Raw genomic sequence first — 19,914 nt, 5'->3', positions numbered from 1 at the left:
CTGTGTGGTCTGTTATGGATTTAACAGCCTGTCCAGATCTGCATCACCGTGTGCTGTGCCACACACTGACCCACAGTGGACACAGTGCTTTGAGTTTGTTCGTGCTGTGCTCACATCGCCTGTACATGAATGGCTGCGTGACACATACATATCAACGATCAGCGCTTCCTTTGTGTTCCTGGGCGGGGGGGGGCAGTGGAGGTGGACGTTGTAAGTGGATAAGTGGCATGTGCAGGTTATGCCACGCCCGATCCATCTTGAGGTTCCCTCATATGCGTTCAAATCATTTCAGATCCTATTTATGCCGCCTTCAGAATATGTAAATTGTGCTCAGATTGCACTCAAACCGCCGTCGGATATGTGTCCCATCTTGATGGCGCCCGGAGGGTTTTGAACATGTGGAACACACTCGGGGCCATCTGCCGATTTTGACCAACTGTGTGGACTTCCACAGATGGCTCTCAGAACATTTTGGAACTGAAATCCGACACTTTTCGGATGTGTGTCGATTCATAATTTTGATGGCATTCTGTGTGACGGGGGTATTACAGTTTGTGTCACTGTCACACAAAAGCAACTACTCTGAAAACATAATGAACTGTTCTGAAGTAAAGGTTTTCAGGTGTTTTTGCTATATTTCTTTTTTGTCTTTTTTTTTTTTTTTTACAGAATTATTCTGGCAGCCACAGCTGTCTGGTTTTATTTTCTGTAAAAACGACAGAATTTTCACATTTTCTTTTCTTTTTTAAATAGTGCAGGGGTCGTGGCCAAGTGGTTAATGCGCTTGGTTTCAGTGCTGAGCATTTCTGGTTCAAACCCCACCCCTGCCACATGTCTCTATGTAATGTGGAGTTGTGTCAGGAAGGGCATCTGGCGTAGAATCAAATCAACATGCAGACCCACCCTGGATCTGCTGTGGTGACTCTGACTGAGAACAAGGGAGCAGCCGAAGGGACTGACTTGCTTTTCTTTTTTATAGTGTAAAAGGTCTATATATCATCTACAGCTTCAGCTTTCAGGCTCCTCTCCTGTGGAACCAGCTCCCAATTCAGATCAGGGAGACAGATACCCTCTCTACTTTTAAGATTAGGCTTAAAACTTTCCTTTTCGCTAAGGCTTATAGTTAGGGCTGGATCAGGTGACCCTGGACCATCCCTTGGTTATGTTGCTTTAGACGTAGACTGTGTTTCATAATTATTGTATGGCCTTGCCTTGCAATGTGGAGCGCCTTGGGGCAACTGTTTGTTGTGATTTGGCGCTATACAAGAAAAAAGTTGATTGATTGATTGATCTACGAGTAAAACTTTTTGGAAATGAGTTGTATTTGTTCATTATTTGAATTTTGTTTAATTTGGCAATTTGTGTGTTTTAGGGCCCTGTCCCACTTGGGAGAGGATTAATTGCGCATGAATTGAGTACACAAATTACGGGTCTTCATTGTCGTCTGCAACAAAAATGGCCAAAAATGACAAATGTCCCAGTATGAATTACGGATATATTAATAATATATAGCGAATATATGATGAACAATCATGGTTGTATAACGCATGTAGTGAGGAAACTGATCCGACACATTGCGATTATCACGGCAGTATTACGGGTGTATTATGAATGCATCGTGCACGTGTTGCGCGTGCACGGCATCTGCATTGTGGTCGTAAATGAAGCGCACTCGGGCCTTTCGGCATCACTATTCACACCAACAATACAGCCTCTGGAACATTTGCTGGACTTGGATAAAATGATTGGAGTAAAGAAGCAGTGAAGCGAGTGGTGACATCAGCGGATCACACCAGAGCGCAGCTCGTCTGAACGATTATAACAAGAAGTTAAATCTGTTATAAACACAGGAATAAATACTGTAACCGCTGCAGAGAAGAAGGAAAAAACACACAACTATTTTATCAAGCCTTGACAATGTAAACAAGTCAAATAATTACCTTTTTAGACGGCTCAAAATGCTTTCTGCAGCTGGAGCCGTTAGCGCGTTTGGCCACTGCAGGACCTTGAGCGTGCCCAGCTACAGCGTGCACGCTGGGCAGCTATAGCTGGGCTCCAGCTGCAGCTTTGATCCAGGAGGTGATTAGAGCCATTTTCAATTTCAGTTTGCAGAATAAAATGATTAATCTGCACAAAATGATTATTTTATATACGCAGCGTGCAGCGCAGAGCGCATGGCAGCCGGTAGAACAAAGAATGGCGTCCAGCTGTGAGCACAGCGCATCTGATTTGCGTCCGCCGCAAAGCAGACATAATAAAAATGTTTTATTCGTGGCCAGTCTGTATGCATTCGCTACAACTTATTTTAGTTTGTGATGTGGACATGATGGGCACGCAAAATATTTGTTTTACACACTGTCCCATTCCGCTGCCAAGCCGCAGATCCCTGTCAGTTGCGGATATCAGCAGATGACGGCGAATATACAGTGCATAGATTGAGTATGTTTGTGTACTTGTATTTATTGTGTATGTATGGAGTATGTAAGGCGGATGTTATCCGCAGCCAAAATTTTGTGCAGCTCAAAAATCCTGGAAACGGAAAAATGTGCCTCTACGGATAATTACGGACGTGTGCGGGTGTCTGCCGACTCATACAAGCATGTTTCACGCATATTGCGGATGTTAGGCGAATATGAGCCAATTTTGTGCGCAATCCATACGCAAATCCTCCTAAATGCCAGGGGGACAGGGCCCTTAGTGAAACATAACGATTGAGCTGTAATCTGGAGCACTGTTGCCGGGTAGATTAGAGCTCTGAGTGATGTCCATGTGTTTATGAATAATCCAGCCTCATGTTGACCAGCTCAGATGGTCAACCAGATGTGTGTGTGTGTGTGTGTGTGTGTGTGTGTGTGTGTGTGTGTGTGTGTGTGTGTGTGTGTGTGTGTGTGTGTGTGTGTGTGTGTGTGTGTGTGTGTGTGTGTGTGTGTGTGTGTGTTACAGTACAACAACTTCACTTAAATGTCAAGCAAAATCAATAGAAAGACAAAAGCCCCCAAGTAGAACCTCAGTAGAACAGGTCATCATTTTTACAGCCACTTTATTTATTTATTATTAACAAGTCAGGTGATGACACATCAACATGTCCAAGTCACTGAATATGTCCTTGATTTCCAACGCTAGTCAATGTAACAGTACGGTAAATGTCTGATAATGTTTAAAACAGAATTACTTCAGAATCAATGCAGACAAGTGAGGGAAGCTTCCAAAACCCCAGCGACAAGTCTGAAGGATTTACAAGCTTGTGTGAGTGTCATTTGAGAGCTTCACCGGTGTTGCTTTACCGCTGTGATCGGTGAAGCAACACCGATCACAGCGTCATGATAGAGGTTTTTTTTTCAGGGATTTTTCACTGTAAACAGATGGACGTTCGGTTCAAGTCTCACCGCAGCCTCCTGGCTGCTGCTGAAATTTCATTTCTTATGACCGAGTCCTTCTTTGTGCTTCACGTGCACTCTGTGCTGTTTTTAAAAAAGCTTTGTTGTCTGCAAATGTGGTGCACAAATTTTTATTGTTGTTTATTTGTTTATTTCATTTTTGTTTTTGTATCCGATCAATTATTTTTCAAGATCCAGCAGCTGAAAATGTTTCAGAGACAAATTCATGAACATTTTGCATTTCAGATGCATCATCATCATCATTATCACCAGAATGGTCATTATTTCTTGTTTGTTTGTTTGCACGGTGTGAGTGTGTTTTCTACAGTGACGTTTTTTTTTTCTGGCTGCGTGTGGCTCCGAGCACATCGTCATGTAATCAGGTTACGTTATTAAACCCTCACAGGAGGGAGGGAACTAGGTCACAGGGAGGGAGGGAAGAGAGAGGCTGCAGCTCGTCACAGCATCATTTTGTGTCTGTGTGCTTAACATCAGTTTTCTCGTTCATCACACCGGGATTTTTATTTATTTGTGGCTCTTTTTTTTTTTAGTTCAGTCTGCAGCTTTTTATTGAACTACAGCTTCAATTGACACTTTTTGTCTTCTGAAATGTTTCCTGGAACTTTTGCCATCAGACCGTCTTCTACAGTCGGATAAATCGTTATGTTTTTGCTATTTTTTCGAGGATTGTGGGATTGTGTTTGCAGTGAGGACGACTGAAGCACTGCCGACCCCTCGTCGTCTGGTCAGCGTTGAACATGTGACCCTCTGGGACCCGGCCTTCTGTTTGTTCCTCTCATTGCCCTCGTTTGGCTCTTTCCATCACTCCGTGTTTCCCTGGAGGCTGCTGCTGTGTTCACTGACGCGATCGGAAGCAGGAAAATACACAGCTGTGTCCAAAAAAACTAAAAGACGCAGAGATTTTTCAGCGACAACAGTTTAGCTCCATATTCTATTAGTCAGTATGGTCATCATTTATTTCAAAAATCCACTGATTAACTAGTTTATCAAAAAATTTTTACTTGATTTTGAATCCAATTTATTTCAGATTATTTTTGAAATAAAAATTGATGTTCTGTTTTTCTCTAGACTAACAGATTAATCACTTTTCCAATAAAAATGTAATCTTATATTAGCTCTTTTTGAACACATTTAAATAAAATAATGTAAAAACTGGTGGAAAAACCGCATTTAAACTAAATTTGACTTCAACTCTTTTGACTGGATGTCAAAAATAGTAGGTTTTTTTTTTTCAAAATAAACACTGAAGATGTCAATGAGAAATTCAGCTTTTTTTTTTTATTCTGAATTTAATCAAACATAATAAGTAGGTGATTATATATTTGCTTCTCTATTTATCAAGATTTCATGTAAAATAGACAAGAACAGAAGAGAAACAAGAAATCATAGAGAATTACTGAAAATAAATTTATGTAAAAAGATTTTCTACAATAAGAAACTCAGTTCTCGTGTTTTGATTCTGCAGGATTCATTTAAGCAAAATGAAACTTTGGCGCTGGTCTTGTTATTGCAGTAAATCCTCTGAAACTGCAGTGTGAACGCAGACAGAATTAGTGATGTTCTGGACTTAATCCCACAGTCTGCGCCTGACGGTTCTGCCTGGTTTATAATCTGGATTGTTGAGGCGTGTCCTTCCAGCCTGGCACTCACACGGTTTAAACGTCCAGCTCGATGTGGATCCTGAACATAATCACCTGATGTCCTTTATCCCTCACTCATGCTTGACCTCTCAGCTGTGCCAACTCTTACATGCGCACTTTGAGGTTGCGGCCTCAGCGGCTGGGCTAATGCGCACATCATGGAGACGGTCAGGCATTGGGCGTGGAGGGTTGTGAGGGCCTTCTGAGGCAAGCAGGGATGTGCAGTCAGTAGGAGCTGAAGAAGGATGATGATGGCTCCTCTGTGGAAGGTCATGCTGTCCAAAAGCAGCCCGTTGTACAGAGACTCTCTGTTCTCCTTCTCTCTGTGGGAGTGGAAGGCTCAGGAGAGGGAGCTGCTGCTGCTGAAGAGACACTCCGACCGGGAGAGGAGGGCGCTGCTCGCGCAGCTCCACAAGTAAGAGCAGTGCCGTCCTCACACGGGGCACGAACGTCCTCACACAGGGTTTTAACCTGAATAACGTCAACTTCATGACATATTCACATACAGAAAATAAAACCCAAAACACGTTCTAGACCATATATAATGTGCCTGTGAATGCTGTCTGTGTTTTTGGAGACCAGGTAGCTCAGTGGGGGAAGGAGTCAGGCTCCCAATATGTAGACCTGGTTCAATTCCCTGTCACACTACCTCTCTTTGTCCTTCATCTGTGTTGCCTGAGTTTACCCAGCTGGAAATGGGTGCCACCCTTGGCTGGGGACATGACCTGTGATGCTCTAGTGTCACAACTCTCATCCACTTCGTGCTGCGTCATCCGAGGTTGAGCACTGGTACCAGCTGGTCTCAGGGCCTATATCAGACTTCCTCATAGGAAGATGTTGCCTTGTCTCTGTCACCCAATCTGAGCTCAGAACTTTGCATGTGGTGCTGTAATTCCCAAAATAATATACCTTATTTACTATGTATGATGCTACAGTCACATTTGCTACAAGTAGTTGGCTTTTTCACTTGGTGGGCGTTCCCGGGGCGTCCACACTAACATCTCTGTAAGATGTCTTGTAAATCACTTCAGATATGTTATCTGGTTACAAAAACAGCATTTGATGGCAAAACGAACCCCATGAAGCATTTGGCTTTTTTCTGCAGCCACTAGATGGCAGTGTCCATTCAATAAAGGGTTCTAAGGACAGTGAAGTTCATTGTGCCCTTACAAAAAAAAAAAAAAAAGGCCAAATGCTTCATGAGGCCCTGTTTTGGCATTACTAGTTTTTAGTTATAGAAGTGTTTATTTCTTTCTAACATTTATAAAATATACAAGAAACATATTATATGTATACAAAAACACAGCTGTTTACGAGCATGTTCCACCATCTTGGATTATTTTGTTCAAAGAAACAACCAGCTGATGTCGCTCTGCCTTTTTTTGTTTTACTCCGATTGCCGGTCACTGTGTCATGTCACTCAGTATTTGCACAAAGTAGGCTTCAGCTCTGTTTTGGCCCCACCTAGCTGACAGCAGAGGGACCGTTGATTTTTCTTGTATAAGTCACACTGGAGTGTATAAATCACAGGACATCCCAAACAGATGTTACATTTGCAGGAGAACAAAGGTCCAGGTCTTTAGGGTCCTGCTGCTTCCTGCCTTACTGTACAGTTGTGGGACTTGGACCACAACCAGTGACCTAAAGAGACAGGTTTCCTCAACATTAGGTCTCTCTGGAGAATCCTTGTGTATCGCTGGAATGAGTTTATGTTCAGTGATTGGTTAGTTAGCAAAACTCAGCTGAGATGTCCTACTGACATTGTGAAGGAACATCCACTCCAACATGTTGGCCATGCGGCGTGTTTCTTTGGGCAAGTTCCTGTGTACAGGTACCTCAGTGTTGAGGACCTCAAAGACTGGAAAAGGACAAGAGGACACTTCTGTTTCACCTTGTTGTGGCATATAGACGGTTAGTTTGAGGAGGTGAGGAAGGACCAGCTGTCTATCTGGGTGGTTGCCAACCAGGACCTGGGATAGTTCTGTAGTGTGGTGGAAGTGATGTGTGGTACCAGCATGTGTCTTTCATGTGTCATGATGAAACACGTTTCAGTCTGTCTCTGGACATGTGTTTGTGTCTCCATACAGGCTCAGTAAGGAGCTTCAGCAGAAGGATAAGGTCATCGAGTCTCTCCGCGCCAAGCTCAACCAGCATGATGATCCTCATCGCTCTGACACCCCTTGCAGTAGCCACGCCTTCTCCGCGATCACTGACCAATCAGATCGCATTTCCTATGTATCAGATGAGCAGGGATCCACAAATGAGAACCTGGAGCTTTGCTCTGATGTGGACGGTGCCAGTGAACTCGGTCAGGAGGAAACTCGACTTTCTGCCAGGGTTAGCACAGGTGAGAACTCCACATGTCCCACCCAACCCAACTCCCCTGGCTAGCACACTCGGACTTGCCAATTTGAACTGTGCACTGATAGTGACGGCTGAACAGGGCCTCATGAAGCACTTTGCATTTTTTTGGCCCACTAGATGGCAGTGTCTGTTCAAAAAGGGTTCCAAGGAAACAAGTGCATTGTTCTTTGATTTCTTTTTTGAATAGGCGCTGCCATCTAGTGGGCTCAGAAAAAAATGCCAAATGCATTCATGAGGCCTTATTTTTCCATCGCTACGCAGCAATGGAAACCTGTTGATGCATTGTCTTGTTGTGGATCCCTCCATAGTTGATGTTAACGTGGCAGGAACATCGCACACAAATAACTGCATATTATTGCATATGTGCTGTGTTACTTTGATATTTATGCCACCCAGATTCACACAGAGTCACGATTGAGTTTGTCGGTTTGTCATGAATAAAGTCTCTCACGTGTCTCATTTCCAGATTGCCACGCCCACTGTGGAACTGCGTCATGCCATGCGTCCGTCCCTCCGTCCATCGCCTCGTCCCGCAGAAGCCATTCCTGCTTCAGCTGTCCCAGCATGCATTGCTGCTCACACAGACATGCAGATGTGCAGAGTCACACAGGTACGAAGAGCAGGAATTATTTTTTTTTATGATTTCTTTTTATTTATTTATTTATTTATTTATTTTGGTTGTTTAAAAGTTAGCTCCGCCTCCTTTTATTTAAATCTGTCCTTCTGCTTTGAATTTTCTCTTCTTACTGTCATTATTCATTTTCTCTCTTTGGCTGCTCTTCCTTTTCTGTTCACGTTTTATTCACTCTCTTTTTTTTCCTTTGTTTCTTTCTTTAATCATCTCTCATATTTTCTTTATCTTCTTTCCTATTCTCTACTTTCTGCTCAACCTTTTATTTTTTCTGCGATTTTCTCTGTCTTTCTTTTATTCTCATCTGTTTCTTCCCTTCTCATCCTTTTCTTTTGGTTTGAGACATTTTCTCCACGTTTTTCTGCACGTCTTCACCCCTCTCCAATCTTCATCACCTTCTTCATTTTTTGCTCATCTCTCTTTTCCCCCCACTTTAATTTCTTCTTCATCTCTCAGCTCCTCCAACCTCCGTCATCCTTCCTGCCCCTGAGCCTCCTCCCTCTTCCTCCCCCAAGCGGGTGCAGGTACCCCTTCACGCCCATGACCCCTCAATCCCGCCAACCCGTTACCAGGGCAACAATGGTGTTGGTTTCTCGCTGGCCGGGGTGCATCAGGAGCTGCAGATGCTGCAGCGTCAGCTGGGCGCCGGCGACAGTGCGTCGTTCTGTGCACACGTGTCTGACTGTGTGCTGAAGCTAACACCACTAACCATTTGAAGAATCTCAGTGTGAGCTGCAGGCTCGTCCGTTAACACCGACCTCTCTCCCATTAATTCCCAAAGCTGTGTGTCAGGTTGCAGAAATCCATTACTGATCCAGAAAAGTCGCTCCGTGTTTCTGCTGTTAGTCTGCAGTAAGACGACGGGACAGGACAGGACCATATGTGTCTGTCCCGTCTGTCCCGCTGTGCTCTGTTGTCTCTCACAGTCGGGGAGATCACTTCAAGTTTATTCACTTCAAGTTTATTCACTTCGAGTTTATTCACTTTGAGTTTATTCGCTTCGAGTTTGTTCACGTCAGGTTCCAGTCTGGAAAGTCGCGGCTCCTCGCCTCATGTTGCATGTCACACGGAACACGTCTGAACAGACAAATCCAGTGCAGCGAATGTTAAATAGCTCATGTTTCCATAAATCAAACCGTTTCCATGTAGAAAATAAACTCTGGAGATTAAAAGTCCTTATCATGTGCTTTCATTGAGCAAAAGGAGCTGTCACACAGTTACCAGTATTGATTATTGATTATTGATTATTTGTGATGCGGTGCTGCAAAGACGTCATAATGGAAGCAATAAAATTCAGTGTTTGTTTTTGGTTTTAATAATCCACATTTCCTGTCTGAATCATTTCTCCATTTCTGTATTTTGTAGAAATCGTAGGTCCACAGTCTAGAAGTTGTGTAGTCGTGTCCAATGAGACGAGACACAATTCCCCATTTTTAGCAGCACAAATGTACGCCATTTATCTCCCGTTAACTTCTGTGTGTGAGAGAGAGAGCGAAAACCACAACAGATAAAAAGTCTAAAAACACATCATGCCAAGCCAAAGGATAAAAAATAAAATAAATAAATAAAAATGTGCTGTTCATAAAAAACAAGGTAAAAGAAACTATACAAAAAATAAATACATATACAAGTTATATTGGATACATCACTTGTTTTCAGCACTGATGGCTGCTGGTACAAAGCTGTTTTTGGAGTGTTTGGTTTTACAAGCTGCTACCCTGAACCTCCGAGCTGACGGGAGCAGCTGGAGCTCACCATGGAGAGGGTGGGTGTTGTCTCTCAGAATCGAACCAACTATCCTCTGTACCTGTTTAGTATACAGTAGAGTGCCTTGATTAGAGAGAGCGGCGACATGACGAGTCGGAAAAAATCAGTCACATGACTTTGGCTCAAAATAATGTGTCTACATGTAAATCCAGCTATTTTTTTTTTTTTTATTCACTGAAAAATGTTGGGTTGTTGTGCATTTGGAGGCACAAATAGACACAACAAGGGCTTCAAGATGTACAGATTCCCTTCAGATCCGAACATTAGAAAAATTTGGGAAAATAACGTCAGCTGTGTGGGATGGAAGCAACTTCATCATCAAAAGCTTTGAGAGTTAAATTTATTGTTCAGTCCCATGTACAATAAAACTCACCTAAACCGTCATCATATAAACCAGATATTCACAGTCACCGGACAAAAAAGTCCCAAAGTTTTTGTATTGTTTTCCATGTCATAAACATCGTATATAACAGATTTTGTACAGTGGATTTTTCGCTCACATCTGATAAAATGTCCCGTCTGATCACATTGTATTTTCATTAAAAACCCTTCACACGTGGGACCGGAGTCATTTCTGTGATTAAAAGTCCGACCGTTTATTTTTTCAAACCGTGTTCAGACTCGGACCCGCAGCCTGACGTGCACCTGTTAAATCAAACACAAAAGGCTGTGATTTGACACTTTTCTGCTTTCACTCCTTCGTCTCTCATCATACGAGGTCTGTTAGAAAAGTATCCGACCTTATTATTTTTTTCAAAAACCATATGGATTTGAATCACGTGTGATTACATCAGACATGCTTGAACCCTCGTGGGCATGCAAGAGTTTTTTCACGCCTGTCGGTTACGTCATTCGCTGTGGGCAGTCTTTGAGTGAGGAGTCGCCCACCCTCTTGTCGTTTTTTCATTGTTTAGGAATGGCTCAGAGGCTGCTGCTTTGTTTGATAAAAAATTTTTCAAAAGCTGTAAGGCACAACTAAGTGGACACCATTCGATAAATTCAGCTGGTTTTCGGTAAAAATTTTAACGGTTGATGAGAGATTTTGGTCTGGTAGTGTCGCTTTAAGGAGGGCCCACGGCGCCTGACGGCGATCTGCACTTCGAGGCGGCAGCGTCTCGCCGTTTCAAGTTGAAAACTTCCACATTTCAGGCTCTGTTGACCCAGGAAGTAGTCAGAGAACAGAGAACTTTCAGAAGAAGTCGGCATGAGGAGTTTATTCGGACATTCCATTGTTAATGGACATTTTGTAATGAAAGAACGTGCGGGCAGAGTCACATGTCGGGCTGGACCCGACCGCGGGGGGTCACGACAGGAAAAACACCTCCGTTGGAAACCTTAACAGGCAAGTTGGAACATGCCCAAGCTGTTAAACAATTTCTCAGTTACTCACTTGTTGAAAGCCATCAAAAGCCGCCTGAATTTTACAAATGGTTTTCAACACGGAGGTGTTTTTCCTGTCGCGCCGCACACAGATTTGCCGAGTTGTCACGGAAACGACTCGGCGAATTTGCGCGCATGTCTTTCATTAAAAAATGTCTTTAAACAGTGGAATGTCCGCATAAAGTCCTCATGCCGGCCTCTTCTGAATCTTCTCTGTTCTCTCACAACGTCCTGGGTGAATTAAGCCTTAAATTAGGATGTTTTCAGGTTGAAACAGGCCGATGACGGCGCCTGGAAGCGCTGCGCGACGTCCCGCTCCGTGGGATGTCCTTACAGCGACAGAAACACCCCATAATCTCTCATCAGCCGTTAAACTTTTCACCGAATACCAGCTAAATTTCTCGAATAGTGTCCACTCGGATATTCCTCACAGGTCCAGAAAAAATTTTGATAAGGCAACGCGCGCCGTCTCGAGCAGCGTGTGAAACAAAGGAATTCAGCCGAGAGGGCTGAACCACATCTCACTCAAGGCCTGCCCACAGGGAAATGACATCACCAACGCGTGAAAAAACTCACGCATGCACACGAGGGTTCAAGCATGATTGGTGTAATCGCATGTCATTCAAATCCATATAGTTAAAAAAAATAAATAAAAGTGTCGGTTTCTTATCTAATACACCTCGTATTTTCATAGTTTCTACAGTTTCCACACTGATAACATTTTGATAATGGATCAAATACATTTGGCAGAAAAAAATTTCAGGAAATTTTGACCTGGTCATTAATGAGGCGCACGTCCCAATTCAGGATTCCCCGTAGATGTTCAGCACCTCCTGACTGTAACTGATCCGTTACATACATATGGCTTACATCAGATAAATGTCCCATCCAATCACAATGTATTTCCATTAAAAACCCTGAGCAGTCTGGACGTGCACAGTAACAGAGGTACAAATTAAAGCATTCAGATTAAAGCAAATTCAGCTCTCACACTCGCTGATTTGAGGGAAATGGGACCGGAGTAATTTCTGTGATTAAAAGTCTGACCGTTTATTTTATTCACACCGTTTTCAGACTCGGACCCGCAGCCTGACGTGCACTTGTTAAATCAAACACAAAAGGCTGTGATTTGACACTTTTATGCTTTCAGTCCTTTGTCTGCCGTCATATTATAACAGTTTTTACAGTGCGCACGCTGATTACAAATCCACATCACATTTACAGCACTAAGTCGGTAAAAGTGGAAAATATTCAGCTTACCTTTGATTTGGAGGTGATGATTGAAGAAAGAAGCGTTTGTTGAGGGTCAAATTAATCCAGGATAAAGCAAAATCCAGAGACGGAGAATTTTAAAACTGTCATGCACGTCATTGCATGACACAGAGTTACAGAGCAGCAGAAACATAAATCCAGCATTAAATTAATTAAATACATCATCAGAAATGGTAAATTTGTGTAAATTTGATTGTTTAAGTACTTTTATATTTATTTTGATAGCACCTGTACCTGGATGTGTTGCTGTATGCGGTTAAATGATTTTAAAAATGTTGAAAACATTAAAGGTTCATTCAGTAGTTCAGCGCAGTTGAACCCAAAATGGCGCCATGTTCTGAGTTGACGCCACTCTGTCTATAAAGGCACTCTAGTATACAGGTATTCTGAGAGACTCTCCAATCAGCTTGCTCGACCATTTCACAATTTGGTTTAAACAGTTTTTGTTTTTGAGGGACTTGCTTCCAAACCATGAAGCAAGTCAAAAGGATAAACTGATTCTATAAAAGCACGATAAAACAAGGTCAGCGTAGTTCTGTCAATGTTAAAAGTGGACGGTTTTCTCAGACTGTATGCGCGCTGACGTCCCTTTTTGTTCACCACGTCACAGTTTGCCTCAAAGTTCAGTTTGTCATTGATGACAGTTCCAAGATATTTCTATGTGCTGACACACTTCACTGTCTAACCTTTTAAATCTGTCATCTCTTGATGGGGACTGGGACTGGGACTGGGAGAACTGTTTTTGTGAAAAGTCAATGATCATGTCTTTGGCTTTCTCAAGAAAAGACTTACTGCACCAGTCAAGGAAATCAGTAACGACTGGGCTGTGACTCCTATCAATGTTTTCAACAGGCTGACAATAACTGCGTCGTCTAAAATCTAGCCCACAAGATATAAAATAATTATTTCTTATCGGATGAATCATTTTCTCTCAGAGTTTGGTTGTTGAAAACACCTCTAATGGCTTCCGGAACCACAGAGGACCATTTCAGCTGGATCTTTTCTCTCTCTCTCTCTCTCTCTCTCTCTCACTCTCTCTCTTTCCTGCGCTTAATGAGGTGGAGAATGTATTTGGAACAATCTAAAAGGTCATTATTTGTAATGTTTATATTGTAATAGCTTGGTAAAACAGTTGCATGTTCATTTCTTCTGATAAGCAGCTGTTAAAGTATGTTTATGATAGATTTAACATCTCATTATAATTGTTCAGACGAGCTGCGCTGTGATGCGGTGCGCTGACGCACTCACATGCAATGTTTTTAATTGTTTGCGCAGTGTTCACGTGAAGTTCACGTAATTAATGCATGATGGAGATTTTGAACATTTCTAAGTTTTCTTTGCACACTTGTGCTAAGCTGCGCACAGTTTAGAACAGTTTACAATGAGTTTGAGACGAGTTTACTCTCCTGCACGGCAGAGTGCGTGCAAGTGTGCGAATCAAAATCGTAGAAGTGTCAGGGGGCCTTAAGTGTGTTTTATTACCTCGGCGTGTTAACACCCGTGGGACCTGGGACACATTGTCTGCTGGGTGTGTTAACAGAACAGAGAGCTGACCGCAGAGCGCTGGTTATGGTGAATTGTGTCAAAAGTTGGAGAATGACCTCTCGAATTTTAACTCCCTGTTTTCAGCCTAAGGAAGCCTGCTGTGATCTTTAATTGGGAAACAATTATTTGATTGATTAATTAATTAATAATAAAAAAAATCTACTTTTGACATGAATTTGATCATATGACAAGAAAAAAGTTTGTAGATAAACTACTGTTTTGTTTTAAGTTAAACTGATTTTAACATAATTGGAACTGTTGTGTCCCAAAAGTGGAAAGATGGATCTAAAATGAATATATAACAGTTTAAACATGTTTTACCTTAAATCATATATTTACCCTTTTTCAAATAATTCTGATAATTTAATTAAATTTACTTATTCCATTTGAAATAACAGAACTTTATCTGATAGAATTGTTTTACAGAAATTATAAACTTTTAAAAATATAGACGTTAAGCTACTTTAAATGGATATTAGCTATTTTAAAAAATAACTTTCCACTCCTTGTTAAATGTTTTAAAGTAGATTTACTTCAGCCTGATTAAAAGTAATGTGTTTTTAACAAAAATGAAAAATTAATTTACAACGAGCACAGGCTTTGTTGAACTGTATTAAAAACTCTCCAGTCATGATTTCCTTGGCTTTAAAACCAGATATTAGCTATTTCAAAATAACTCTACGCTAGTTTAAAAATGTTTTAAACTAGAATTTGTTAAGCCTGATTAAAAATAATGTTTGTTTGTTTGTTTGTTTGTTTTTTAGCAAACATTAAAATATTAAACTACTGCCATTTATATTGAGGACATATTTTTTTAGATTGTTTTAAAAGCTCTTCAAGCATAATTTAACACTGTTTTAACTCAGATAGTAGCTATTTTAAAATAACTCCACACCCATTGTAATATACTGTATGAGGACTTACTTTAGCCTGATTAACAGTAATGTGTTTTTAACAAATATTAAAATATTAAATTGCTATAATTTATACTGAGGACAGAGTTTGTTAGACTGTTTTAAAAACTTTTAAAGAACATTTTAAAAACTCTTTCTACATAGTTTACAGTGCTTCAAAACAAATAGATGTTTTAAAAACTTGTTCCAAATAGCTACAGCAGTTGTAAGATATTTTAGATGCTGGTTCAGATGGAAAGCTGCTCTAAACCAGTCAGAGGTTTTTAAAATTTTGTAATTTTCATTAAACACTGACAGGTGTTGGAACTTTCACCGGGTTTCGCTGGTAAACTTCTTCTGTAGGTAGAAAGAGTTTCACTCTATCCTCCGGTGGAATGTGCATGAGGTTTTATCTTGTTTAAATCCGTCACATTAATTTTTTTTCATTATTTCATTTATTTTAATATATATAGCGCCAAATCACAACAAAGTTGCCTCAAGGCGCTTTATGCAAGTAATGTCTAACCTTCCCAACCCCCAGATTAATAACCATCAATTAACGTTAATAACCTGACAGTTTACTTTTCAGGTTGTTTTCCTGCATTTCTACTGTTTTTTTACAGTATTTTATGTTCTTGTCCGTTCAGGATTTTTAGCTCCGCAGTCCAAACCTCTTCCAGGTGTCCTGACGTCGGCCCACCAACACTCCGGCTCCTCCGTCTTCCTGCCTCTGTCCTGTCATGGATTCCAACCTTCTCCCTTCAGCACCGGCAACTTGGACGCAGCCTCAGCCATGAAGAGTGGAGCCAACCTGCTGGACAGCAGTGCACTGCGGGATATGACCTATGGTCCCCGAGCAGCAAGCATTCGTGCTGACGTGTCGTCAGGATCATCAGGGTACCAGTCAGGCCCAAGTCACACGGGTACGACATAAACTACCCATGTCGTCAATCGTACACACACAAAAAAAATTTTAATTACATAAATGAATGAAACAAAAAAACTTAAGCTTTTAAGAAGGTGTCAAATATGAAGTAATAAGTAATAAACAGCTTTTGCCAAAGTGACTTTAAAAGTTGACTTTGAGCCTCAAAATTTTGTTGAGCCATTTTTCCCCCCTTTTCTGTTGTTCTTTCCAGCTTTGATTTATTAGTTGTTTATTTTCATCATGGTTTATTCTGTTATGTTTTTCATGTCACTTTGTTTTCTTTGTTACTGTTTACTTTGGCCTTTCATTCTGTTCCAGTTTTCTTCAGTCAGTTGTGTTTTCATTTATTGTTCATTAGGTTATCACTTATTTATTTTGCTATTGTCACCAGTTTAGTTTTGGCTTTAGTATTTATGCTCCATGTTTCCTGATCAGTTCTCATGTAAGTCCTTTTGTTCTTATGTCCATGCCTAATTCTAGTTCTTGTCATAGTTATATTCTGTGTTTCTTCTGTTCATTATTCCACGGTTCCTCACACTCGGCTTATTATGTTCACTCCACGTCCTGCACCTGCCTTTTTGTCCGTGTCCCTCACGTTGGTTCAGTCTGTTTAGTATTTCCGTTCACTCTCACTCTTGGCACCTGTTCACCCATTTGTGTATTACATCACTCTACCTTGTGCACTCCTCTCCTCACAATCTTGCCCGTGTATAATCTTTGTTCACTAGCCACGCTCCCTTCTAGGTCTTTCCTCGCGTGCACCTCATTAACGCCACCTGTTTCTCATCTCATATCCTGATTAGTCCACCTGTATTTAAACCTCACAGTCCTTCACTCCCCTGCCAGATTGTTGTCTCCGTACACTTTCCAGCACCTTCCACAGTCCTGCGTTTTGCCACGCCGTGTTCTGATTACTGCTCTGTTCTCCTCGACTATGCCTCTTGCCTCTCCCTGGATGTCCGTGTTTGCTCGTGCCACAGAACCCTACCTGTCCATGACTGCGTCTCAGCATGACCCTGCTTGTACCTCTGTGACACTGACTGATTACATGTGTACCATACCCGAGTCTGGAATAAAGACCATGATTTCCTTCACACCTAAGCCTAGTCTGGGAGTCTGTCTTGCAGGTCCAGCCGCTCCTGGTGCCGGTCTGCGACCCGTCCTGACAGAAATGGGTGGAGCCAGAATATATGAACCTACATTTTGACCAGTTTATGTCAATAATAATTACAACAAAGTCAAAGTGTGTCATTTGCTTATTAATAAACACACATTTTAACCACTGAACAGTTATTTCAGCTCATCATCTGAGGTTTTATGATCAGTGAGCAGAAATTATTGTCACTCAGAAATGAGAAATAAATCGTCAGTGAATCTCGGGAGAGTAGCAGGTTCCCCTGAAATTAATTTCAATTTTAACTGAACAATTTGATATCCGATGTTTTTTACAGTCAGCACAGTTTGTGTAATAAATTTTACATGTGGAACAGATTTAAGAACAATCGATCAATCAATCAATCAATCAATCAATTTTTTTATATAGCGCCAAATCACAACAAACAGTTGCCCCAAGGCGCTTTATATTGTAAGGCAAGGCCATACAATAATTATGTAAAACCCCAACGGTCAAAACGACCCCCTGTGAGCAAGCACTTGGCTACAGTGGGAAGGAAAAACTCCCTTTTAACAGGAAGAAACCTCCAGCAGAACCAGGCTCAGGGAGGGGCAGTCTTCTGCTGGGACTGGTTGGGGCTGAGGGAGAGAACCAGGAAAAAGACATGCTGTGGAGGGGAGCAGAGATCAATCACTAATGATTAAATGCAGAGTGGTGCATACAGAGCAAAAAGAGAAAGAAACAGTGCATCATGGGAACCCCCCAGCAGTCTACATCTATAGCAGCATAACTAAGGGATGGTTCAGGGTCACCTGATCCAGCCCTAACTATAAGCTTTTTCAAAAAGGAAAGTTTTAAGCGTAATCTTAAAAGTAGAGAGGGTGTCTGTCTCCCTGATCTGAATTGGGAGCTGGTTCCACAGGAGAGGAGCCTGAAAGCTGAAGGCTCTGCCTCACATTCTACTCTTACAAACCCTAGGAACTACAAGTAAGCCTGCAGTCTGAGAGCGAAGTGCTCTATTGGGGTGATATGGTACTGCGAGGTCCCTAAGATAAGATGGGACCTGATTATTCAAAACCTTATAAGTAAGAAGAAGAATTTTAAATTCTATTCTAGAATTAACAGGAAGCCAATGAAGAGAGGCCAATATGGGTGAGATATGCTGTCACCCATATTGGCCCATATAATCAGTCAATTACATCCTGATAGGTCAGATAGACATGAACATAGACATAACATAATATGAAGATTCATCACCTGCATAAAGTGATCGAAACACCCTGTATTTGTTTTAGGTTCTGACCTCATGAAGGAGCATCTGAGAGAGATCAGGAGTCTGAGGCAGAGACTGGAGGACTCGATCCAGACCAACGACCGCCTCCGGCAGCAGCTGGAAGACAAACTGGCTCACAGAGACAAAGGTAACGTACAGACATCGACCTGAATATATAACAAACTTTACAGAAAACATCAGCAAAGACCGTTAATGTACACATGCGTCACAGAGTCGGTCTTAATATTTTGGTCAACTAAATATTAAAAACAGGATTTAATCTGACTTCCACTCAAAATCACTAAACAAAATTAATCTATCTTGTTAAATTCATCTTATTATTCTAATATTAACAACCTCCCATCTGGTCATAGATGTAGTGTTTTCAACTATTTCTTCTTCTCCTTCTCCTTTTGGCTACTCCCATTAGGGGTTGCCATAGCACTGACATCTCTCCTAAACATTTACAGGCCTCTACTGAGATGTCATCTGGGTCAACTACCTTTCCACTCTTCGTCTTCTTCTTAGCTGCCCTCACTTCATCCTTCCTAATCCATTGCACTTCCTGAGTTACAAAATCCTTCGCTTACAAAAACCTGCTCCTCTCTCTCTCTCTCGCTCTCTCTCTCTCTTCCTCTCTCTCAATTTCTTCATTCTTCAGCTCCTCAAAATACTTCCTCAACCTTCTCAACACACTCTCCTTGCTTGTCAGCGTCACTCCATCCTAAATCTACCACCATCTGTCCTTCCACATTCCTGTCCTTGATACCATACCTACCCTTTACTTCCTCATCACCTCTGTTCCCTTCAACAAAATGTCTATTGAAGTCCACTCCTATCACCACCCTTTCATGCTTGAGTTCACTCTCCACCACCTCATTTAACTCACTCCAGAAATCTCCTTTCTCCTTCATCTCACAACCTACCTGTAGGGCATATGCACTGATGACATTCATCATCACCTTCAATTTCCAACTTCACACTCATCACCCTGTCAGACACTCACTTCACCTCCAACACGCCTTTTATGGTAGTCTTCCTTTAGATTGACCCAGCACCATTTGTCCTCCCATCCACACCATCATACAAAAACTTAAACTCACCTCTGATGCTCCTGGTCTTACTTTTGTTGTATGACTTAAATTTTTTTAATTGTATTATTTGTTCCTGCATTGACATCCTACTTCATCTGTCCTCCTTTTGGCAGGTGCTCCTACCAACATCTACATCCAGGGTCTAGACTCAGCCAGTCAGCTCTCCAGTGAGGTCAGGATTTTGAAGGAGGAGAATGTCAGTCTGCAGAACCAGCTGACCCAGGCCACCAAAGGTACAGTCTCACATCCCAGCACCAGAACCAAGAGGAGACAAATTGCATGACCATGAGACACAGGATGTAAAGAGTACATGACCATAAGATTCTGGGCGTAAGGAACACATGACTGTAACACAGGATATCAAGAACTCAGGCTCTTGCCTGCATTAATTGTCCACCAGGTGAAGACATTGCTACATTTCAAGAACCTCGGGACATGACACATCTGTTGCTTATAGTAGTAGATATCGACTCCAATTTGTTTCTGATCAGTCAGAAAGTGTCCGTGTCTGATCTCCATTCTTGAGGTAGAAGTACGGCTCCCAGATTCCTTCATTAAATGTTCACAAAGTGCAAAAAGGTCCATGGTAACGTTACTGACTGCACAATGTGCCCT

The 19,914-nt window shown here is 41.7% G+C and overlaps 1 protein-coding gene across 2 annotated transcripts in view; it reads left to right on the top strand.

Annotated features, from left to right (window-relative positions):
• Positions 1-19,914, top strand: part of pde4dip (phosphodiesterase 4D interacting protein) — a 199,489-nt gene that overhangs the window by 152,871 nt on the left and 26,704 nt on the right. For both annotated transcript variants that reach the window (XM_034179347.1, XM_034179346.1), the window contains 5 exons: positions 7,126-7,385; positions 7,869-8,012; positions 15,538-15,813; positions 18,228-18,353; positions 19,410-19,532. In XM_034179347.1, the coding sequence (XP_034035238.1) occupies positions 7,126-7,385; positions 7,869-8,012; positions 15,538-15,813; positions 18,228-18,353; positions 19,410-19,532 (929 nt within the window). The remainder of the gene's footprint in view (positions 1-7,125; positions 7,386-7,868; positions 8,013-15,537; positions 15,814-18,227; positions 18,354-19,409; positions 19,533-19,914) is intronic.

The sequence above is a fragment of the Thalassophryne amazonica genome, chromosome 10 (genome assembly GCF_902500255.1).
Source record: "Thalassophryne amazonica chromosome 10, fThaAma1.1, whole genome shotgun sequence".
NCBI classification, from domain to species: domain Eukaryota; kingdom Metazoa; phylum Chordata; class Actinopteri; order Batrachoidiformes; family Batrachoididae; genus Thalassophryne; species Thalassophryne amazonica.
This window is presented reverse-complemented; position numbering and strand designations above follow the sequence as displayed.